The sequence below is a fragment of the Uloborus diversus genome, chromosome 3, assembly GCF_026930045.1.
Source record: "Uloborus diversus isolate 005 chromosome 3, Udiv.v.3.1, whole genome shotgun sequence".
In the NCBI taxonomy this organism is placed as follows: Eukaryota; Metazoa; Arthropoda; class Arachnida; order Araneae; family Uloboridae; genus Uloborus; species Uloborus diversus.
In genome coordinates, this window is record NC_072733.1 from 120,746,683 (window position 1) to 120,772,816 (window position 26,134).

At 31.8% G+C, this 26,134-nt stretch overlaps 1 protein-coding gene across 1 annotated transcript; it reads left to right on the forward strand.

Annotated features, from left to right (window-relative positions):
- The first annotated feature begins 219 nt into the window (after positions 1-219).
- On the forward strand, positions 220-24,572 carry LOC129219235 (uncharacterized). Its single transcript, XM_054853558.1, has 6 exons — positions 220-518; positions 1,752-1,904; positions 4,932-5,052; positions 11,346-11,482; positions 18,071-18,144; positions 23,562-24,572. The coding sequence occupies exons 1-6, from the start codon at positions 443-445 to the stop codon at positions 23,655-23,657; spliced, it is 657 nt and encodes a 218-aa protein (XP_054709533.1). The 5' UTR covers positions 220-442; the 3' UTR covers positions 23,658-24,572.
- The last annotated feature ends 1,562 nt before the right edge of the window (positions 24,573-26,134 follow it).

A 26,134-nucleotide genomic window follows, 5' to 3' on the forward strand; every position in this document is an offset into this window, starting at 1 on the left:
CTACCCCGACTTCTCACTTGCGATTGTCCAAATTGTTTCACTTGAATTCGATTGCGATTGTCTTTTTTGCGATTGGGTAGTGTTTCACTTGAATCCGGCCCATGCTCTATACTGCTTGGGATATATACGTGGTGGATATTAAAGGGAGGTGAAGCCGAACGTAGGGTATATTTCTCTGAGAACCAGTTAAACGGCTGCGCTGTTCACTGTTGTGGTTCGTTTCGGTTTCGCTGTTTGCTTCAGGCCGATTGCTTTGTTTCAAGCGGGCCAAGTTAGACGTTTGATATTAGAAATAATTATTCTCCAAAACATTGTACAGAAAATTGAAAATGAAGAGGATTTATGTTTGCTTTATGCATGTAGATAGATGAACATGTGCTGTATTTTATACTAGTTATCTTCTCGTAGAATTTAACTCCTTTAGCTGATCACATTTTTACGAATGACAAATCAAATTGTGTTATTTATAGCTTTTTTGAAATCATTTCTCTTAGTAAATAAAACGGAAGGGTTTAATGGTGAGATTTTGCATTTTTGAAAATTTACTAACTCGTTCCTTACTTTATGTATTGAACTTGGCTTTCTCTTTTCAGCTCATTGGAACGTTGTGTATCACATCAGACATATATGGTTCATTAGTAGTTTTGCAGTCGAAAAGAAAATGCAGCGTTTTTAAGAATGCTCTATGCTCAATGTTATCTGACTGAGTGATTTCAAATGTTTTATTTTATTAATAGGCAACTATATATATTAAATATATATATATATATATATATATATATATATATATATATATATATATATATATATATATATATATATATATATATATATATATATATGCATAGTTTAATTTAACCCAGGAGCTGGTACATATAATGACCACCATACATTTTTGTTAACTTTTTCTATTTCCTTGACAATTATTATTTTGGGGTTATACCATAATTGAATTTTAGCCCCCCCCCCCCACGAAAAATGCTTTTTATCACATTTAGTAGACGACCCCAGTTTTCGAGAAAAAAAAACGAGTTTGAAAAATTAAGAGAGCCCTAATATTCTTCTTTCTAAATCCGCAATTGATTTTTAAATCGATGAATTTTTAAGAAAACAAGAAGAAATTTAAGAAACTCGAATACACTGCTTACAACTGAAATTTACTTATTCTTTTTTGATTTTCTCATAACTATGTTTTCAAAGTTTTAACTTACGCCAACAGCTCTTCGAAAAAAGTATTAACTCTACAGATTTGAAACTTTACAAAATTGGTAATTAATCATATTATTGTGATATAAACCTCGAAAAGTAAAACCTGTTTTTAGTTAATTATACAATCATCTCACTCTTTGGTGTATAACAAAGAAATAGATACAAAAAGTTTTAAAAATTATGAAAAAGTGAATCACTGGAAGTGTTAAAGCAATGGTAGTTTTTGGCTAAAAATATGGCTTTTTTATGTAAAAAAAAAATCTATATATAGAAATTTTTTTACCAGCAAATAATAGTCAAAATATATTATTTATGTCATATTTAATAATCATATCAAGTTTTGGAAAGGTGCAATGGATATTGAAGAATAAAAAGTTTAGGGTGTTCGTTTATCTTTAAAGAACTTCATAATCATATTTAGTGATAAAACAACAAATTGCTTTTATTTTTGTGTTATAATTTTATATTCTCTGTTTTAATTGTATTTTCTTTCTTCGTTTAACTAATTAATACTAACAATGCATGGGTTATTTCAACTTTAGCTGGTGGTTTAGGTGACAAATGTGAGAGTGATAACCAGTGTCATCAGAAGGATCCTAACAGTCACTGTTTAACTCTTGATGAAAACCTTCGGTGTGCTTGTAAATTGAATTATCATGTGGATGTCGTAAATAATACAGAAAAATGCATCTATAGTAAGTAAAAATTATTCCTACATATGTAAATTTAAAAATATAATTTTTGATTAAAAAATTGATTGCAAAAGGGGGGGGGGGTTCCCCTGTGTTTTAATCTTTACTATTTGTATTTGATGTTATTTTGGTACAGATGTGATATACCCCCCCATTTGGCGACATTCGATTTTTTTGCACAAAATTAAAATATTTTTCTCGCCAATGAGGCGATAATTTTTTATGCATGGCATCCCTGGCCAAACTAACCTGTGTTTAGCAACCCGAAGGCAATCTTACAGATCTGTTCAAACTTGTTTACTTGGGTTGTTTGGGTTTCACGCAGGAGAGATACGTGGTGTTGTTTCGTGCAATATACCTTACAGGAATGCTTATTTTGTGTTAGTTTAAATTCAGTAGTTGTGTTTTGAAGTAAAAACATTTGAAAATGCCAGTTTCTTCAAACTTGAAGGTTAATTAAAAGTTAACTCCAACGTGGTGTGTATCTGTAACATGCCATTGTCATATGATGTATTGTTTTAGCCTGAGTGTGAATATTTATACCATATAAAAAGGTAAGTTCTTTATTTTAGAATTCAAAAAAAAACCTCTCACTTCCAAAATTCTTTGTTTTTACAAATCCTTGAGGGGTTCTTGTAGTTTTTAACTTTATTTTTACTGTATGTAAATTAATTTTACAGAAATAGTACGGTTATTTTGTTCTAAAAGTTAATTCTTATCGATGCCACGAATTATTTAGACATTCTATTAACGTGCCTCCTTTAGGTACTGAATTTTATGTTAACAATTGAAAGTTCTTTCGGTTGTACTCTTAAAAATGCTGAATTTTATTAATAAATCTGCACAATAATGGTGCATATTTCACACTTAACACTGTGTTATTATTGTACACTGAACGGAAGGAGCCACCCTTGGGTGTCTCCATGAAAATATACATAACTGTGACCATACTCCGACTGTAATGTATATTAACAGTCGGAGGGATAACGGACCGAGCGGAGCGAGGTCCTGGCGAGCCAGAGGTCTCATAGTACTTTCGTAATGAGACCGAGGCAGGGCCGGCGAGCCGAGGTCTCATTACGAAAGTACTATGAGACCGAGGGCTCGTGTCCCGGAGAAATGATGAAAAAAAATTAATGCATTAATTTCGACTTGTAATTAATACAATAATTTATTTCATTGTACAGTGCAGAACCTTTTATCCGGGAACCAAAAAACCGGGAAACCAGTAAACCGGCAACCTTTTGCCGATTTTCCCCCATTTTTTTAAAATACGCATTTTTGGCAATTTTTGAAAAACTAAGCATTTTTTTTTTGAAATGCCTAAAAGAAAATGAGCGGTTTCTTTAATAAATACTATATTACTCATCTTTAACTCGGGAAAACGTTTACAAAAATGAACTTCAAAGGGTTGTCTTTAACGCAGGGAAACATTTCCGGAATATTTTCTTGAATAAAAAGTACACACGTAAGTCTGAAATTTTTGTGTTTTATTCCAACTGAAAACTAAAGAAATGAATATTGTCATATTATGATACAATATTTTATTGAATGGCCTTTAATTAAAACCGTTTAGAGTGGAAGTGACGTCGCAAAAGCGCGTGATTCTCGAATTTTCCGGATAGTTGATGGTGGAATCTAGAAATCGTTGAACGCAAGACTAATAAGACTGCAGGAACGCATAAATTGAATTTCAATTGGTATTAACTTAATGCAAAAGCAATAGTTATCAATAATCGCTAATGCCAAACCTTTACAAAAAAAGTGGGAAAAAAAACGCGTTCAATGAAAACAAATTCCCTCATACACTACAGTAGAAGAATCACACATTTACGTTCAAAAACTTGTTTCTTGCCCTTCCCTTCATTCTTTCATTTTAAAACATCGAAAATTGGTGTTTTTTTTTTTTTTCCTTTTCAAAATGAATGTGAGGGTCTCAGGTCTTAGTAAATAACTTAACATTTTTGGTGTTATTCTCTCACTAGTAGTTTTTAATGTTTCGATATTGATAAGCATTTCTGAACTGTTTTCTTCTTATTTTAATACGTATTACTATTTATTATAGTAATTTAAGTTTCATAAACAATCGACCAAAAGCTCTTTTTAGCGATCCAGAAAACCGGGAAATTCAGATATCCGGGATAGCTATGGTCCCGAACTTCCCGGATAATTGGTTCTCTACTGTATTTTAATATGTTTACAAAAAACCCCGGCCCTGTACATTTTTAAAGCATATATTCGTGATGTATTTTGTTGTGCTTTTATGTTGTTTTTATATATATTGTGTTCTGAAGTGCTTTGATCATGTTTTTTTATCTGATTTTTTCCTGTTGGCGCTAAAAAAGCATCGCTAAGAATGATGTATGACATATGTCGTCATACATCTTTTTCTTGGCGACGCTTTCTTGGCGCCAACAGGAAAAAGTCGCCAAGGGTGGGGTATATCACATCAGTTCCGTTATTTTATTTATTTATTTATTTTTTTTCATAGAAAAGGACATTTGCTATTCTCTTCATTTTTCCTTCTGAACTATTCAAAAAAGAAAAAAAAATCATGATTTTTTGTTTTAAGATTTTGTAAAGTGTTGTTCATATCTAAAGTTCTCCCAAAACTGGGGAGGGGGCATTACCCCCCTATGCCCAGAATAAATCCACCTATGCATGTTAATAATAAATTGGAAGATGTGTCAGCCTATTAAAATATGAGTTAATTATCTTAAAAATAAGATTCTGAACTGTTGTGCGAGATTGCAACTAAAACAAAATTGTAAAGCAAGAAATTCAATCCAAATACCAATTCTGTTGATTATTGTAACGGATTGTGAATTCAAATTGTAGATTAAGTGACTCTCAGTTTTGGGATACCTTATTTGGTGCTTTTGGTTAAAGAAAGATTGTTATATTATAGTTTCAGCATTTTCTTCTAACTTTCAATGCTTAATTTTCTTATAGTAAAAGGGATAATAATTAAATAAATAAATAATTAGTTTTATTTATGAATTCTAAATATCTGAATTATTTCTTTTCAAGGTGAACCAATTGAGGAAGAAAAAGAAGGTCTTACAGCTGCTCCAATTATTTTATGTTTTATGGGATGTGTTGTTGTAGAAGCTCTTTGCTTACTTGCATTTCGTTACTGGAACAAACATAGGTAAATTATTTCATGTAACTATATTTTATCCATACAATAGTTAGGAAACATAATCTGACCCAGGAATTTGAAACGCAAAACTCTTATTCAGTGAAATTTTGAAATTCACATAGGGGAAAGATTACTTGTATAATAATTCATTTTACTAACATTTTTTTAAAACTTGATGCTAATGATGTCTTTGGTTCACTTTTATATTTTTATGTATCCTGATAATTAGGATGGATGATATCATCACAAATATATATATATATATATATTTTTGGGGGAGGGGAGAAGCTTTTTCTGCATTTTCCCAAAGGGGTTTATTTCCACACAGAAGAACTAAAATAATTTGAGGTTTTCTAGCATAAAATAAGAAATTTGGAACTAATGTCATATACCCCACTCTTGGTGCCTTTTTCTTGTTGTCGCCAAGAAAGCCTTGCGAAGAAAATGATGAATGATGACATTTGTCATACATCATTCTTATTCATGCTTTTTTAGCTCCAACAGGAAAAATTTAGATAAAAAAAACATGATCAAAGCACTTCAGAACACAGTATATATAAAAACAACATAAAACCGCAGCAAAAAACATCGCAAATATTTGCTTCAAAACTACCAGAAACTAGAAAGTTTTTGTACACAAAGAAAAATTACTAGAAGGTATTTAAAATATTTAAATTAAGAAATTACTATCACAGCTCACCAAAGAAATATGTACCAATAGAAATAAAAGCTATTTTCCAACAGGCATTTCATCAAACAAAAACTTTTGTCATACTCTACTAAAAAAGAGCAAAGCGATTCAATATGCAATGTTTGAAGCTGAAAACATCCCCAAAATATAACTATTTCAGCCAAAAAATGCTTAGTTATTCAAATTTCAATGTATGAAAAGTAAAAATGTCTCGACAGAACATCCCAAACACAAACAATACAAAAATACCATACATTAATTTGTTACCCAGAAATGCTTTCAAAATACTTACCAAAAATATCTACTATATTTTACATAAAATAACACCTTCATATTTTTATAAAATGCTAGAGTCGACTTATTTTTAAAAATTCAGTACCTAAAGGAAGCACGTTTACAGACTATGCCTGAATAGTTTTTTGGCATTGATAAGAATTAACTTTTACAATAAAATAACCGTACAATTTTTGTAAAATAAATCTACATGCAGTAAATATAAAGTTACAAACTACAAGAAACTCTCAAGATTTTGTAAAAAAAATTAAGAATTTCGGAGGTGAGAGGTTTTTCTTCTTTTTTTTTTAATTCTAAAAAAAAATTAAGTTTTTATTGTATAAATCCTCACACTCAGTCTGAAACACAACATATAAAACAATGGGGCCTTACCAAGACACACCCCAAGTTGGATTTTACTCTTAACAGTCAAGTTTGAAGAAACTGGCATTTTCTAATATTTATTCATAAAAATACAGCTAAATTTCAACCAACACAAAATAAAAGCTTTCCTATAAGGTATATTGCAGGAAAAAAAACAAGAATCTATCCAATGTGGAACCGATAACAAGTAAACAAGTTTGAACAGATCTAAGATTGCCTTTGGGTTGCCAAACGCAGGTTAGTTTTGCCAGGGATGCCATGCTAAAAAATTATTGCCTCGTTGGCGAGAAAAATATTTCAATTTTGTGCAAAAAACCAGATGTCGCCCAATGGGGGGGGGGGGTATCACATCTGTACCAGAAAGAAATTCAAATATTCATAATATTTACATTTTAGTGCTTCTTCTTAATTTTTTTTATTTTCAGTTTCTCTCACAAATACATTACTTTTGACAATAGAAACCATAAGATAATTTAATTTCCCCTGTAATCAAATTGTAAGTTGCTAATTTTTTTCACTAAAAATAAAACTTTATGCACGTAATATAATTTTATCATATTCATCAATTGATGGAAATATTTTAGTTAAAATGTGTGGAAATTTTTATTCATGAAATTTCAATCACACAAATTCGTTTTTCAAAAATAAAATTTTTCTGCATGATCAAACTGTAATCTTGGAAATATTTTTAGATATTATTGTGGCCTCTCTCTTATGGAAGGCATATCAAATTACTTCCTTTTTCAAGTTCTTTTATGTTTTCTTTTTTTTTTTTTTAACTCTTATAAAAAGATCCTCTGAATTGTTTAACTATACATACAAGTTTACTGTATATTATGGTTAAGCGATGCATCAATGCATTGCAAAAAAATGGTGTACATCCCATATCGTTAAACTGGTTTAGAATCTTTCTCTAAAATGATGCATCCATACCACACCGACTAAGATTCCAATCACCAATGTACAGACACTGATCTATGATCGTTGCCATTTTAATCTCTTAATTGTTTCAACATTCTGGTGGAAGCAGTGGCCTCCCAATGTGACCTACCAAAAATGTCCTTATTTGACAATTTTTTTTTCTGACAATTCAGTAAATTTGAAAACTGCATTGTGAAATTGCCTTTTTGAAAGTAATGATGTTTAAGAGCCATTATTTTGAAGTTCAGACAAGGTGTGGCTGTGACCACTTTTGATTTTTCTAATTTTTTTATATGTCAAAGTAGGTCATGAGAAGTGAACATTCTGAAATTTTTAGCCTTCCAAAAAATTTTTTTCGCTCTTTAAAAATTTCCAAAGTTTGCGGTTTTGCAGCGTTTTTTTAGAAAAATTCTAAAAGTCGCATTTCAGTGCGCTTTAGCTCTTTACAGAAACACCACCCCACGGTTATGTTAATATTTATTGGTTGTACTGTATCTAGTGATGATGACTTCATAATTATTTTGGTTAGGGGTTGTTGCTTTCTTCAGATAATTGGTCGCAAAGTATGGATTTTATCCGTTTTCGCGCAAGTTTAACCTGCGTTATTTCCCCTCAAAAGCCATCCCTTGAAAAAAATTTAACATATACTGAAAGTTTATACTATGAAGAGAGTAAATAGCACAAAATTTGTTTGAGGTTTAAATTTTTTTTAGGAGAAAAATGCCCTGATATTTTTCAAATTTTCAAAAATTGTGCTTTTTTGATCCCAATTAACTCAAAACAGCATCACTAGGAAAAAAAAAACCTTTTATATATTATGGTACCTGGCTTTGTGTAAAACATCATGAAAAAGAAAACAGCATGGGATCTCTTGTTTTCTAGAAAATAATTTTTTTGTAGCTCATTTTATGCATTTTCTCGTGCGTAAAACGTGTGTCTAGTATGCAGATTAGATATGCTAAAACTTAAAGTATGTAGTAGGAATGTATATATGTGTGAATAAAGAAAGAGAAAAAGACTAGCAATACTTTATTTTTCTGATTTTTACAAATTGATGGTATTTTAATTGCAGGTAAATCAGAAAACGAAAAATCCATATCATATATATATATATATATATATATATATATATATATATATATATATATATATATATCATATCAATCCGAAAATAATTCTTTTTTATTTATGTCCATAACAGTGGAAGAAATTTCATGAATAATATCTGCTTCACTTTCCTCTAAATGTCTATTTTCTCTGTCATCTTCAAATACCTGTTTAGAGTTCTGTTTCTTATGATCTTGGTCAGGCATCTACCAGTCAACAAGGAGAAAACAAAGAAGAAAACATTTTGTCTATCTCATGTGAGGGGTGGGCTCTCCCAACTCGTAAAAGTACACGATTTTCAATGAAACAAAGAGTTTCTTTAAGAAAAGTTCCTTTATGGTGAGAAAACTGGGAGAAATCAGACGCCCGACCAAGTAGAACATGCAATGAGAACAGAGGTGATTCAAGACATAAAAAGATTCCAACCGAACAATATCTGACAAAAAGTCAAATTCAAGCTGCTTTTAGCCGATATACGAAGCAAAAAAAAAAAAAGCAAATAATACTGATTTATCAAGAACCGACAGCCTTTTAGAGGTATTTGAAGATAACATAAAAAATAGACATTTAGAGGAAAGTGAAGCAGATATTGTTCATGAAATTTCTTCCATTGCTATGGACATAAATAAGAAAGAATTATTTTGGGATTGATACGATAAATCAATATATATATATATATATATATATGATATCTATTTATCGTTTTCTGATTTACCTGCAATTAAAATACCATCAATTTGTAAAAATCAGAAAAATAAAGTAGTGCTAGTCTTTTTCTCTTTCTTTTATACATACAGATATACATTCTTACTACATCCTTCAAGTTTTAGCAGATCTAATCTGCATACTAGACACACATTTCACGCACGTGAAAACGCATAAAATGAGCTACAAAAAAAATTATTTTCTAGAAAACAAGAAGAGATCCCATGCTGTTTTCTTTTTCATGATGTTTTACACATAGCCGGGTACCATAATATATAAAAGGTTTTTTTTTCCTAGTGATGCTGTTTCGAGTTAATTGCAATCAAAAAAGCACAATTTTTGAAAATTTGAAAAATATCAGGACATTTTTCTCCTAAAAAAATTAAACTTAAAACAAATTTTGTGCTGTTTACTCTCTTCATAGTATAAACTTTTAGTATATGTCACATTTTTTCCGGGGGTGCCTTTTTGGGGGAAATATCGCAGGTTAAACATGCGCAAAAACGGATAAAATCCATACTTTGCGACCCCTTATCTGAAGAAAGCAACAATCCCCAACCAAAATAACTATGAAGTCGTCATCACTAGATACAGTACAACCAATAAATATAAACATAACCGTGAGGTGGTGTTTCTGTAATGAACTATAGCGCACTGAAATTCGACTTATAGAATTTTTCTAAAAAAGCGCTGCAAAACCTCAAACTTTGGAAATTTTTAACGAGCGAAAGAAAATTTTTGGAAGGCTGAAAATTTCAGAATGTTCACTTCTTATGACCTACTTTCACATATAAAAAAATTAGGAAAATCAAAAATGGTCACTGCCAAAATTTCCGTTTTTTGTCTGAATTTCAAAATAATGGCTCTTAATATCACTTTTCATTAGATAAATGCTTGTCTTCATGCTCATATTTTCATTCGATAAAATTCAGAGTATCATTCTGCAAATTAAAAATTCACCCCAACCAAAAACTTAAGCTCTGTGTCTCTCTGTGTTTAAGATCATAAGCTAACAAAGACCTTCACTTTTCCCTGAACTGGCAGGAAATGCAATTTTTTAAGCTCTTAATGGAAAATACATTGATAAACAAAGATTATCTTATAATCATTCATAAAAAAATAAATAAGTAAAAAATCATTGCTTTGAGCACAAAATAGCAACAATGATTGCAATTTGGTGATTCAAGATTTGACCTTAGAAGGAACCCCCCTTTTAAATGCAAGGAGAGATTGTTTGCATAAGCTCACATCTTTTTATTTTTTTACATTAAAAAAAATAGGTTCATTGTAATCTCAAAGCACATGTTTGTAATATTTATAGCTATCTTTCGTTTTTAATGCTTTTTTTTTTTGACCCTTTGTTGGTGCTACAAAAAAAAAAAAAAAAAACTTGCATCATGATGCATCACTGCACTGCAATGTAAGGTTGGTGATGCATCACAATGTAGAAATTCCCTCATTGCTCAGCCCTACTGTAGTTATATATAAACGTATATCTATACAGTAAATGCCTAATTATCCTGGAAATGGAGTGGTACAGTATGAGTGGATGCTCCTGAAAATAGGTTAAAACAATACTAGTGCATACAATAACTAACAAGATCAGTAACACTCACACATACATTTATCTTACAGCGAACAACAGGAGTATCTAAAACTGTATGTAAAAGATAACTAAAACTGAATTGCTCATTTCTGCAAATGGTTTACACACACCTGCAAGCAAATCATGCTAACAGATTTTAATTAAAACAGATCAGTTTAGAATTTGTCAAAAATGAACACAAACTAACCCAGTCACTTGTTTGTGAAGTTATGGAATTTCAATGTTAAATGTCTGGTTTTAGTAGTTTAAAAGTTTGATGTCATTGGAAGGGAGGGAGAAGAAATGAATTAGAATGTTTAAAATAGATTTTGCATTTGTTAAGCTAAAATAGGTGCATTTTCTATGTTTAGTAATTTAAAACTTCATTTTTTTTAAAATCTGAATGTTTGTAGATGAATTACAAATCAGATAACCACCTCTACCTAAGTATAGTCAGGAGTTTACGGCTATAGATGAATGATACTTAATCAATTAAACATTAAATGTGGGTCTTAAGTACAATATATTTATGCTTCCATTTGCTTTCATTTCATATGAAATCATTTGCTTTCATTTGTCTCATTCATCATTCAATTTTAAACGCAAGAAAATTTAAACTAGATGCTCTTTCATTAGAAGAACTGGTTTCACTCGACATGGGACTCTCCAACTGCAAGCAATTTCCTTGACTGATGCTCGATTTACCCATGGTCAAAGAGGACCTGTTATATCCTTCATGATTACACATGAAATGGAATCGGTGATTTCACAAGGTATTTAAGATTTACAATAAGTTCATTATATATATTCACTATATGTATTACAGAGAATTTCAAAAACTTTTTAAAAAAATTTCTCAAGAAATACCAGAGTAATTGTTCTGTAATTTTTTTCATATAAATAGTAAGCTTCTGCTCACACTTTCCAGTAAAAATTAAGAACATGGAGCTGGCCAGCAATTTTCCCATTGGAATGTAAAAAAAATCCTGTACATTGATCTTCACAACGTGAATAGTTTTTTTTAAATCCTAACAGGATTATGTAGGCCTAGTTGGAACCAAATGCAAAATTCTTGTTGTCTAGTAATAAAAAAACCCACCATTTTGAATATGCTGCTCCACAACTCATGACGTTAATTACATTCCATTGCCACAGATACAAATGGCACATATATACTGCTATTTGTCAATAACACTTTCACCTCTGTATGCACCAGAGGTAAAGGGGAAAGTTACTGCTGAGGTAACAGATTGGGAAACAAAGGGTATAATTTTGGGAGATTCAATGGTGCATGAGGTGGGAAACTCAATAGGCAGAGTTAGACGTAAGGTGGCTAGATGTTGTTTGTCAGGGACTCGGGTGAGAAATGTAAACAGGGTTGCTGAAAAGAAGGGGGTATTTAATAAAGAGGATGTAGTTACTTTGGGTGGGAACTAACGATGTAGGCCGTAGTAACAACAATGAGTTTACAAAGGAATGGGATTCCCTGTTGGACAAAGCAACCGACTGTTCGGCAAAAGTCCAAGTGGTTGGTTTGCTTCCCAGGTATCGAGTGCATAGGAGTTGGTTAAACCAATGGGCTAGGTGTATGAACCTGGTACTCAAGGAAATTTGCGTAAAGCGTAGTATCAGGTTTATTGATGTGTGGAGTAAATGTAAACGCGATTGGATTGCTAGGGATGGCCTGCATCTGAGCTCAACAGGGGTCAAACTAGTTAGTGGTTTGGTTTTAGAGGATTCAGAATCAAAAAACTAAGTTGGAATGGGGGGCATGGTTTAAGGAGCAGAATTCGAAAGGGTACTAAATATTGGGATTTTAGTAGAAACGGAAATAGGGTGGCTAATAAGAGAAAAGATTTTAACAGTTGGGATTCAAATAATCGCGCAGCATTAAATGAAAGTAAGATGGGCTTACTTAAGGTTTTTTATACAAATGCTCGTAGTATTAGGAACAAGATGGAAGAACTGAAAAGCATAATAATAGATGAGAGGTTGGGTATTATTGGAATTACTGAGACATGGGCTACTGAAAATGACGATGATTTATTATCTATTGCTGGGTATAATTTGTTTAGGCAAGATAGAGCAATTAAAAGAGGTGGTGGGGTTTTATTTTACATCAGAGACACTTTAACTTGCAATGAATTGGTAATTAATGATAAACCTAATGAGATTGATATGATTTGGCTGGAGTTGATGAGTAATAAGGGCAAAAAACTGCGTTTAGGGAACATTTATAGGCTACCCAACTTAAACCAGGGTCAAGATGAACAGATGTTTAGTATTATTAGTGACATTTCAAGCAAGGGGTTAGTCATCATAATGGGAGATTTTAATTTTCCAGGAATTGATTGGAATAATTTTTGCCATAGTAATAGCAGAGAAGAGGAATTTTTGAAAGTAATTGGTGATTGCTTCTTAGATCAAATTGTGACTCAGGGTACTCGACAGGACGTGATTTTGGATCTAGTTTTCTGCGACATGGAAGGTTTTGTTCAGGGGTTATGTGTAGGGGAACACATTGGAGATAGTGACCACAACAGTATTCGGTTTGGGATTAAATTTGATATGCACATAGTAGAGAATTTCAGGTTTGTGCCCAATTTCAGAAATACTGATTTTGTGGCGCTTAGAGTTCGAAAGCAGTTTTTTCTTCCGGATTGGACACTAGCGATGTGAATCTTCAGTGGTCAGAGTTTAAAGAATATCTAGCAAAAACGGTTGGGGACTATGTTCCCTTTAGGAGAAAGGGTGTCAACACTAAAATTTGGCCGATGTGGTTCTCCAAGGAAACTAAAGATGCTCTAAATTACAAGCAAGCCGCTTTTCATAGGTTTAAAGAAACTGGTCACAGTGCAGAGAGGCTCCAATATTGTAAGGCAAGGCGTAAATTTAAGTATTTGGTACGGATTCAGAAAAGAGAGTTGGAGCAAAGACTGCAGATAACATAAACAGGAATCCCAAGAGGTTTTTTGCATACGCTAATTCGGGGAAAGTTCGAAATAGTCATATTGGGCCACTGGTTGATGAGCACGGAATTTTAATTCAGGACGATAGTGATATTGCTAATGTTCTTAATAACTTTTTTTCAAGTGTTTTTAAAAATAACTGTATCTTAACAGTTGACATCAACAAGACACAAGCTATAGTACAACTTGAGGATTTTTTTTTCTAGGGATGATGTTTTATTTCATTTGAAAAAAATTAAAGAGACTAAGGCTCCGGGACCAGATAATATTTATCCAAAAATTTTAGTTGAATGTGCAGAGGAATTAGCAGATGTAATTGCAAATATTTTCAATGTGTTTTATAACTCGGGGACAGTGCCAGAGGACTGGAAGCTGGCTAACATTACACCGCTCTTCAAGAAAGGGTCTAAAGGGAGTGCGGGAAATTATAGACCTGTGAGTCTAACTTCGGTGGTTTGCAAAATTTTTGAAACATTGATAAAAACTAAGATAGTAATTTTTTTAGAGACTAATAATCTATTGACTAGTTTTCAGTATGGTTTCAGAAAAGGTAAATCTTGTGCAACTAATTTATTACATTTCTATGACAAAGTTACCATGGTTTTGGACAATAAGAAGCCTGTAGATGTTGTTTACATTGATTTTCAAAAAGTTTTCGATAAGGTACCGCATGTTGCTCTACTTAGCAAATTAGCTGATATAGGAATAGGAGGGAAAACTTTCATTTAGGTAAAAAACTGGCTGACTGGAAGGAAACAAAGGGTAGTTGTAAGAGGAAATTATTCTGGAGTGAGGTTTTAAGTGGGGTTCCGCAAGGATCAATGTTAGGGCCTGTTTTGTTCATTGTTTTTATGAACAATATTTATAAAAATATTTCTGGGAACATGAATTGTTTTGCTGATGATGTCAAAGTTATGGGGAGTGTAGAAATTGAAGAACAAGCAAATCAGCTGCAAGAGGATCTAGATCATATTACGGAGTGGGCTGATAAATGGGGCATTGCTGTTAATATTGGGAAATGTCAAGTGCTACATTTAAGGCATGGAAATAAGTGTACAAGTTATTATTTGCAAGGTTCAGTCATTAGTGAGGCAGAAAAAGTTACTGATCTGGGTGTCTTAATAAGTCAGGATTTAAAGTTCAGCCAACAGTGTAGCATAGCTAGCAACAAAACCAATAAGATGCTTCGATTTATCAATAGATCTATTTCAAACAATTCTAAAGAAGTTCTTCTGCCCTTATATAGAAGTTTGGTAAGACCTCATTTGGAGTATGCTGTTCAGTTTTGGTCTCCTTATCTTAAGAAAGATATTAATGTATTGGAAAGGGTTCAAAGGTGGGCTACAAGGCTAATAAATGGATTTTCTCATTTAGACTATGATTCCAGGCTTCGAAGGCTAAAAATGTAGTCTTGAGCAAAGAAGAGACCGAGGGGACATGATTCAGTTGTTTAAATTTATTAAAATGAAAGATGTTACAGGGCTGAAGTTAAGCACTGAAAACAGGACAAGGGGTCCTTGTTTTAAGCTATTTAAATCTCAGGCTAACACGGATATTAGGAAAAATTATTATTATAGCAGGGTAGTGGAATCTTGGAACAGCTTACCGGAAGAGGTGGTAAGGAGCACGGGAGTCGATAGTTTTAAGAGGGCCATTGATCTTCACTGGGGATTGTAAATTGACCAGGACCAGTCTAGCTTTGCCCAGAGCCTGTTGCTGGTCGTCACTTTTGTATTTGTATTCCCGCCAAAACTCACACAGTGCCCTCTTTAAATATGTTAAGTTAATAATGCTGGACCCTGTATGTATACAGTGTTCGACAAATTCAGGGAACTAGATCACCCAGACAACTAAAAAAATGCCTTGGACTACTTCTTTCAGAATGAGTATAAAAGGTAAGAAAGATCCCCCCAACATGAATGTGATTTTTAATCTACATTCATCTTGGAAAGCAGTGGATTACCACCCTATTCTGTTGTCTTAAAAGTTCTCAGTAAAGTGATAATTTACCCCTAAAGTACCATTGACAGTTCCAAAACTTTAAATTTTTCAACTATCAGCATTTTGTACTCTTTTTCTGAACAGCATAAACTGATGTAAAAAATCAAATAAGTTAGTAGTTTGAAAATTAGTACATAATAATTGAAGAATTTAATTGTTCACTTTGCTAAGCTGAGAAATATTTTGATTTACAAGAAAACAAAATGGTGCTTGCAATTTTAGTTTATCTATATCTTTCAAAGCATTTTGAACTGAAAAGAATATTTTTTTTTTTAAGTTTTAAATTATTGTTATTACAGTCAAACTTTGTTAATTCAAACAACCTTAATATGAACTACTGCTAAGACAAACTACATTTGCAATCCCCATCCTATTGTATTTACAAATAATGCTATTAATTGTTTTTCAGATAAACTAAGGTTAAGAGAAATTAATTTTAAAGGTCCCTTTCAGTTCATTTTAACAAGGTTCCGCTGTATCATTATTTGATTTTTATTTATTTACTCAATTATTTTTCTATAGCTGGTTTTAGGAGGAATGTCTTTCAAATAGTTCAATGTAAAGACTTTGCTTTTCTAATTCCGTTTTTAATTTGGCTTGCACATAAAATTTTCCCCAGCAACTAAGTTTTTAGTTTATATACACATATTTTTAAGTTGCAACTAATTTTTCCTTTTTTTTCCTGGTGTGGAAATAAACGAACTTTTGAAACTGAATCAGAAAAATACAATTATTTTGTTCAGTTCAAAAAAAAAGTACCAATGTGTTAATGGAAACTCTTAATGTTACTTTTTGCAGTCAAAATATACTACTAGTTGAAATAAACTTCTGATTCAAATTATGTTGTGCCTTTTGGGTGCAGTTCTACCATTAATTACACCCCTCATTTGGCAAAAATATTCATCCTTATAATATTAACAGTGGATTTGTCAATGCAAGTTAGGGGTAGTTCATGAGTACAGAGTAACTGAATTTTAAAATTTTATCAACATTTTTAAAATCAGACTCCTGTTGTGTATTTCAGATAAGCACACAGAATTTATAGTGATATTCCTCCATTTAGGAATGAACAAGTACGAAAGGAGATTATAGATCGGACAGGGATTATATCTTATATTGTTGACAAAATAAAAATAGTGTGCACGACATTTTGAGCGAACCTAACCTCGAAGTGTCATAGTGCTATAATTAGGATCTGCGTATCCTTCACAATGTTGTCAGGTTAGATTTGCCCCAACTATATTTTCTTTATGAAATGGAATGTTGTACATTACTCATATAAAATAGGAAACCATCTTGTCAGTAACATCTTATAACATTCATAATAATATCCAATTGTATGAACAAGCATTGCATATATACTTCTTTTAGGTCATAAACCAAAAATTGAATTATGTTTAATTGCAAAAAAAAAAAGCTTCTTTACGTAGTATATTTTCAGCTTTTGTTTTATTTTACTTAAGCAATAGCTTGTTACTGAGAGCATACAAAAGTTTTTAGAAAAAATATTGTCTGAAACCCCCCTCTCCCCTAATAATTATGCTATAGGACTAATATCAATGGGTAAAAGGATGGAGTTTGTGAACTCTCAAAACTCCCAATGTTCCTCTTAATTTTAGGTTTAGTTTTTTCCACCAAAATCTGTGGTGTTCTTGCATCTAACTGGTATTCTTTTCACAATATTGGAATCTGTATCTAGGGATCAGTTGGGACAGCAACGATTGTAGAGATTTTGAGGCCGGAATCCTACTGCAAAGATAGTCATGTCAGTTGGCCGGCTGCAGAAAAGTTTCTGAGTTATTATTAATTCACATGTATAATTTAAATTTTTTTTTCAAAACTAGAAACACATTTTGCTTGCCATTTTATCACAAACAATATTTTATATTTGATTTTATATTCTACTTTTTTAGTTGCTTCGTGTTACTGCACTATACGTTCATTAAACTCAACATGAAACAGTTGCTCCAGGTTCTGCTGAAACTCTTTATTTTTGTTTAGTTAGAAAACAATTGTTATTAGTTAGTTTTTGTATCCTAAAAAAAGTTTTGAAACTTTTTCCCATGCTATCATTTGAAGAAAAAAAAAATTTCTAATATATGAATAAGCTATATGTTTTGTACATGTATGTTCCCTGTAAGTTGGAAAAATCGTTATTTTTTCTGTTTTTTGTTAAGTCATTTTTTCCAGTGTTCATATTTATTGTGGTATTTTGTTGTCTCCCCTCAGATACGATGTAATGAGGGGTTACTGCATGTTGTCGCCTCCGAGCAACAGTGATATCTTAGTGTTATTACTGGGATTAGATGTCTTACTGTTGCTCTGGGGCGACAATGTAGTCTTTAAACTTACAAAAAAATTAACTAATTCTATATCTGGAAATATTTTTAGGAGCTGGGTCATCATCTCCTCCACCTTATAGTCAAATGGCTGAATGCAGTACAAGTGTGACCCTCCAAGCTGAGGTAATTAATTTTAATGTATTGCAATGTATAGCTTAGGTAAGCATAAAAAATGTGTAATTCTTGATGATAATTTGTCTTGTCTAGCACAACAAATTGTTTTAGCCTGAAAAATAGATGTCTTTTCAATAAATATTGTAATGTGGATACATTGAACATGTTTATAAAATCGTTTTGTTTTTACCTGGAGCTCATTCCTGTTAAGTTATCAAGATAGTGAAGTCAAGAGATTAATACACAGTAGCTAATTTTTCCTTACATATATTGTACATAGGAAATGCAGTAATGCAATGGAATTGAAATAGAGTAAAACCCCTCCTAACACACCTCCTAACAGACAACCCGCAAGTGCAGACACCCCTTTTATGCAGACAATTTTTAATTCCCTGATTCCAAGGTGAATAACATTATTAAACCCCTGTCCTGCAGACAACTCTCAATTGTGGACAGAAAAATTTGTCCCATTAGTGTCCACATTAGAGGGGTTTTACTGTATTTGCCTTGTTAGGTTACAGTTGAATCAAATGACAGTTAAATCCATTTAAAAGTAACCAATGATTTATTAAGTCATTAAAAATTAGAAGATGGGTAAACATACAAACATAAAGGACAAGGGAGGCTAAAACTTGTTCAGAGTAGAGTATAGTTTGGTACCCTGAAAGTCCTATATAGCACAGCAGCTTCAATAGTTAAACATCTTATTTAAAGACCAGAGTGAAAGAGAGTGAGCTATTCAGTCAGTTTGATATGTATACTAATTACCATATATACTCGCGTATAAGTCGAGAAATTTTGTCCAAAAAATAAGGCTCGAGATGGGGGGGATCGACTTATGCGCAAGTAAAAATTTCCGAAAATTTTTTGCGATCAAAACACAACGCCAAACCGTGACGTGCGGTTACAGCTATGAGTCGCAAAGTTCATCGTGTGACAAATTAAACAGATTTAATAAAAAATAATAATAAAACAAGCCTAAAAAATGTTCACAAAACAAGAATTTTTTTTATATTTATTAAGAATAAAATCAACAATTAAGAGAAATCATAATTGAAAATACGAAAACACGTTTGTTGACGCACGGAAAACTTTCCACACAGAGGTAAGAAAATTTTACATTTCTCTTTCATTATTTTTTAAATATTTATTTTCAATCAATGTATCAAAAAATATTTTGTGAACAATCACGCCCTCTGTAATTTCAAGTACGTGAACAATACTTTTTTGCTTTGTTAGTGGCAACACTTTGCGACACAGAGTTAGATTCCGACATTTCGATGGTGCCGCGGACGATGTTTATGATGATGTTGACACATACTATATGACGGATTAGGATTTCCGCAAACTTTACTGCGCATCTGACTCGGAATCTGAGTTTGAAGGATTGATAGATTTTTATGTTTTGCTGTTTTTTCTTTTGTAAATAAATGTGTTTTTTATGTTTGAACTTATTTGAAAATATTTTTCCATTTTCTTTCGGAAGTTGGGGGTCGACTTATACTCGGGTTTCAAATTTTTTCCGATTTTTTTCTCTGAAGGTGGGGGGGTCGACTTATACGTGAGATCGACTTGTACGCGAGTATATACGGTAACTTTAAATGTTATTACCGATCACCATTTTGCTTAGATATTTTTCCAAGGCGTGAAAATACTCCTTGACCTTTTCTAGAGGAGTGAAACTCATTTTGGAGGAGTGCAAAATAGACAGGGTGTCCCAAAACGCTTAGAGATAAGGTAGAAAAAATGATAAACTGAAAAAATTATACTAGAACATATGGTCCCAAATGTAATACTGATTCACTACATGTACACAAAGACAAAAACTGATTGTTGTGAAAGAGGTTACAAATTAACTTCACTAAGATGATTTCACACAACATTTTAGTTTTAAAGAAAGGTTTAAAATTGTTGATAAAATTGGCAGCTTGTGGCTGTGTGTTAATTCAAGCGTCACAACAACAACACAGCAATTGATAAAAGCTTGTGAAAAATTGCTGGTCATTACAACAGCTTGTGCGTTGTCATTGCAACCCTTGTAATACAGCTACAGGCTGTAAATGTTATCAACGGTTTTAAAACTTTCTTAGAAACTAAAAGGATGTATGAAATTTTGTTTGTGTAGTAAATTTGTAAAATTTTTTGTATCAGTCTGTTTCTGGTTTGTGTGCATGTAGTATGTCAGCTTTGCATTTGTAGCCATACATCCTTATATAATTTTTGCTTATCATCATACTCTCAACTTCCTCTCCAAGTTTTTACATGGTATTCAGCGACACCTTGTATGTAAGTGAAAGCCATTATAATGATCCATTTCATAAAATACTACTATTGTAAAGATGAAATAGAAGATATACTAGGGAAAGAAAAGATGTATACTATTTTGTTATTAACATTTTGACTTAGTTGTCAATTTGTAATGATGTTAAGATTTTAGTTAAAATATGAGGCTTGAAGTTACACGTGACGGTTCTTTTGAGACATGTTTCTGGTTTTCATTGTGTGAAATATGCTTTTAGAGACATAAGAAATATTTCTGCACACCTGATGATACCCAAGGGAGGAAAACCACTTCTTATAAAGGTGTTGAATGGTTAACACTAATTTAAAGAATTTATAATGGTTATTTATCATTACATTTGAATTGACAATATTCAGCCACTAGCTGTACCTGCGTGGTGATGCCTTTGCTAAGAGTTCATTGAAACATATCCTCTGGTGTATACTGAAGAGTTGGCACTTGAACCCTTCTACATCATAAACTCTAAAAACATTTTTCTAGTTTGAGAAACCCTTTTCCCACACGTAGCATAGCACAGGCATCTCACCTCAACCCTTCTTCTGCATACTTCCACATGATGTGGACAAGGATAGGAGTTGTCCTAAAATTTTGAATTTTGCCCTAAATTTCTTAAAATTTTTATTATTTATTCCCTGTTTACATAGTAAAGTAAAATTCAACCTAAAAATGAAACTTTTGCAAAGGAAGAGTGATGCAGTTAACCAAACCACATGCTCAATATAAAGCTATTTGTTTTATCTTTACTTTGTAACTCTTGCAATCTGTTTTATCTTTTCTTTGTAACTCATGCAATCATTCCTCTTCTGCAAAAAATCTATAAAAATCAAATAATAAAGAAAATAAAAACAGCTGTGCAGCAAATTTTGCAGAAAAAGAGTTAGGAGAAAGGAATAGGATCTGATGTTTTTGATTTACTCCTTTGAAAAGAAATGAAAAATATGTTAACCGGGGGGGGGGGGGGGGGGAGGGGTGAAAGGTAGCATAGCTAATTGAAATGAAATAAATACAATATGTTGAGTTAGAACCCAAACAGAAACATTTAGTTCAAAAAATGTATTTCAAAATTCAAATGATTAGTCCCCTGGTGGGACACGTAATATTTATTTTTATAGTGCTTATCTTGTGGGTGGTTTGAGCATTAGTTTGTTCTTACAGTACAAAGAGTCAGTTTGCTTTGTGTTTCTGTTCAGTGAAGTTGGATTATTTCTTGCTCACTAAATTTAGTCTCAACTTTTTGCTTTATAAATATAAATAGTAATTTGTTTTATTAAAATGTCACAGAAAACGAAATTCTCTTCTTTGTCATTGGAAAAAGCAGACAGAAATGGATGCAAGGTCAGCACATGGTGCCGTGTAGAAAAGGATGAATTTAAAGCATTTTGTCCTGTTTGTACATTATGTACTAACATTTTTTTTTAACTTGATGCTAATGATGTCTTTGGTTCACTTTTATATTTTTATCTGTTAATTAGAATGGATGATATCATTAAATATATATATATTTTTTTTGGGGGGGGGGAGAAGCTTTTTCTTTCCAGTTATCTTTCCAATATTGATAATCAAAGCTTTTCACAGTTATTGTCTCGTGCTGATGGGGTGAGATATAAGAGGTTGACAAGTAGCTTGAAAAATTCAGCTGTATATTTAATTCCTTGTTCTTTGTCTTCTACTGAAAACGAATTATGATGAAGCAATCCAAAGCTTTTGTTAAAATTAATTCCAAGATAAAATTTTGAAAGCAGAGGTTTTCTTAGTTTTAGTTTCAGTAAAAAAATTATTCATTTGCATCTTTAAATGATTTATCTTAATTTACAGGGATATTTTTGATGATTCTGCGATAGCAAAAAATATCAAATTATATGATGAACGTTAAGTACATAATAAATTTTGGACTTGCACCTTACTTGAAATCATTCCTTATTAAGGATATCATTCTTTGTAACTCAATTTGATAAAACAGCAACAAGGCAAAGAAACAATTGGACTGTATCTTACTGATATGAGGTATAAACTTCTACTTCATAGTGTGTCACTGTGTTGAAGAAAGAAAGATTAAATGCATTTTATTGTTGTTTTCAAGATTGAATTTGAAAAGTTTTATCATCTACTTCGAAAATCAAGCCTATAAATTAGATTTCAGTTAGAAAAACTTTATTTTTGTTGTCCTTAAAATGTCCTAAAAATTTATCAAAATGGTGTCCTAAAATTTTTGAAATCACCACTCCGACCCTCAAGTGGAGTACTTTCTTTGCATTGACCCTGAAATCATTCAGACAATAAATTTTTATTTCAGTGGAAACGCTGAACCTCCACCATAACCTTACCTGACAACTCTTTTGCATTCAGATTCTTAATTTTTAATGTTAAGAAATAAGTATACAATTTTTTTAATTTCCTGCCACCACCGGACTTGTCATTGGCATGTCTCCTCAGTCCTTTTGTATGCATTCTAAAACATTTTGAAAATAGTGTGATTAAAAAAAAATGTTCCACCACTTGACATATCAGAGGCATGTTGCAAGCATCTTCTGACCAGGAAACCATACAATAATGCAATAATGAAATTTTTTTTAATTAGTAGCATTTGAAAGATTGAGTAAAACATGTTTATGGAAGATTATATGCCCTCGTGTCCTCATTATTAAAATATAAGGTCTTTAAACTGCAAGAAAAGTCGCCAAATTTATCATGTTTTGGCAAATATTGGGAGAAATCTGTCACACATTCTGTGGATGGATATCCTACCACATGCAAACAATAGAATCCTCAATGAGAAATTGGTCTTCGACTTCTTGTCAAATTTTTATATTTGGCACTTTCCTTAAAATATTGGCAGACTTTAAGACCTTATATCTCGATAATTGGTACAGAAGTTAAAAAAACATCGATGTTTCCAGCTTCATAAAACAGTGAAACTTCTTTTAAGATTAAAAGTAATCTAATCATAAGAAATTAATAAGAAAGAGGCTATGATAAAACATCATAATAGTTACAGAGATCACAAATAAAAATTCAATTCCAATTCAAAATGCTTACAAAAATATAAATTTCTTTTTGTATTACCAATGTTTCTTTGCCTGTTCATAATGAATCCTAAAATTCATATTCTTTTCATCTTTGGAAGGAACCTCCACCACCATATGAAGAAGCTGTAAAGCAGTGCTCTACTTCAAAACTTACATCTGATGAAGAGAGTAACAGAAGAAAAATGTCTTGTTAGTTTGTTAAAAATTATCACTTTTATTAATAACTAAGTTTATAAGTTTTTAAATAAGCTAATCATACAGGCATTTGTTTTCATTTGTGTGTAAGATATCATTTTTATTTCAATTTGTATTTTGCTTGCAAGTAAAATCAATTTATATTTTCTTTATCCCTGCCTTAAAGGAATATAACTGAAGTTACCCTAAAGTACTGAAGGAAATTCATATCTAAATTCATCTAAATTTCATTTTCTATCGTCTTCAATGTTATGTGATTAATTTTTTCAAATAATATAAAATTTGTTTTTTCTTTTTAATTGCTTGAACAGTTGCATTTTAACATATTTCAAGTATGCATAAACTAAACTATTATATATACTGGTGTTTAAGAGGACTCACTAACTTAATAAGCAGATTGTAGGAAAAATAAATAAATTTTTGTATGTAAGTTAAATTACATCTCTAAAGAGTTGTTTTTCAAATTCTGCATGATGAGCAAAGAAACTGAAAATTTATTGAATGCTGCTGGAGAAATAATTTTGAATTCTTACTTAATGGGGTTTTTTGAATATTTTGGTTCTATGCAATATTATGCATTTCAAGAAATTTCAATGATTAATTTAAGTTTTCAAATAGAACAAATTTTTTGGACATTTTTTATAGATAATTATTTGCTGTCTTAAAAATCTCAAATAATAACGATTTAGTATGGTTTTTTTTCATTAACCCTTGTATATGTGTTGGCTCCACCTTTTCAGTTTCTCAATTGTTTACTCTGTATACAGTAGTAAGAACGATAAATACTACTTTTTCTTTTATGAAAAATATTTTACAATTGTGCATAGTAGTAAATTTCACTAAAAGAATTTCTGTTCAATATTAGTAAAAAATTCTTTTTTTGCTTAAACAAATATCCTTGTAAAATGTTCAAATAAAAGTGCTGTAAAATAATTTGAAAGCATTGAGTGATACTAAAATTTAGCTCTAGAATTTCATTTATTTTTTACATTTCTTGTTGAGTGTTTGTGAAAAGATTTAATTGTGTTGTTTGCAAAATTAGAGTTTAAAAAGAAAACTGTTATGATTGACTTTAGAAAGTGAGAACACAATCATATGGAAAAATATCTGAAGTTCTTTTTAAAGGTTTATGAGTAATGCTTTTCAGGATTGTTGACAACTATTTTTCTTTTTTTGCATGCATTATCACGTGGGATAGTTGGTTATAGCTAACTCCACTAGTATGAAAATTGAAAGGTTCTGAAATCCTAATAAATATATCATATTTTTTAGAATATAATTATCATCTACTATAACCAGGGACGCGCCATCCCTATGTGCAAGGTCGTGCGGCCTACGACGGCACCTGAGCCAAAAAGGCGCCGAGCTCTACGAATCAATGCTCCAAATGAGAGAAAAAAATCCCCAATCAAAAAAATAAAATTGAACTATTCATTTTTCTATTAAAGTACCTGTAAAATTATACTGCTCATTAAAACAAACAATCCTCCTTGCTGCCTATCTATAAGGGGGAAAAAATGCCTTGTTGTGTCTGAATATGCTATTCAGTATCAGATTTTAAAGTGGAATATACTTTGCAATATACACTCTGCAATATTATCCATTAATTCAGTAATATAATCAGTCACCTTCTGTTTCGTGGCGCAACCAGAGTTGTCCAGAGGACACCCCTTTGGTTGCACCGCCCCATGCCCCCTCCCTTTCAGAATGCTTAGTTAAATGTTTTTCAAAAATATTTACTTCTGAAGGGGAGGGGGAACGCGTCAAACAAAGTGATTTTAATAAGGAAAAAATAATGGTGTTCGGTTAAAACTTTAATATCCACAAATTGGTCAGCTACTCCCCCTCTGTCTTATTTCTTTTCTTTTTTTCTAGTTTGCCTGAAAATAAGAAATTTTTCAAAATGCTACTCTGCCGAATCACTCCCCCCCCCCCCTTCCGCTAAAAGCATTTAAGAGCATCTCAAATTTTGTTTTCAGATCTTCAATTTCACAAAATTTCAAGAAAGCTCCTGAATCCAAAACAACATCACTTGAAACTCCGTTCGAAAATCACTTAAATTGCGTTTTTAGAGCTTCAATTTCGAAAGAATGCCGGCGCTAATGTCACCAAATATGGTCTTACAATCACGTTTTTAATACTTCATTTTCAAAAAATATTCGGGCAAAGGCCTCAAACCTCCTTTCTTAAATATCATATTAAATTTTTCATAAATCGTTTGAAAAACCTAAGTTAGAATAGCCTCTGAATCACTTCTCCTAATATCATAAAATACTGCTTAGGTATTACAACTTTAATTTTGAAAAACAATTCAGGGGGGGGGAGCTCTAGAATTCCCTTCTTATAAAAATCTTCAAAGTGTCTTTAATTGTGTTTTTGTTCAATTTCGAAAAATTAGTGGGGAGAAAAGGGGAATTGATTTCTGTCTATTTTTCAAAGAAAAAAAAGCTATCGGGTAATCTCAGAGTTCCATTTC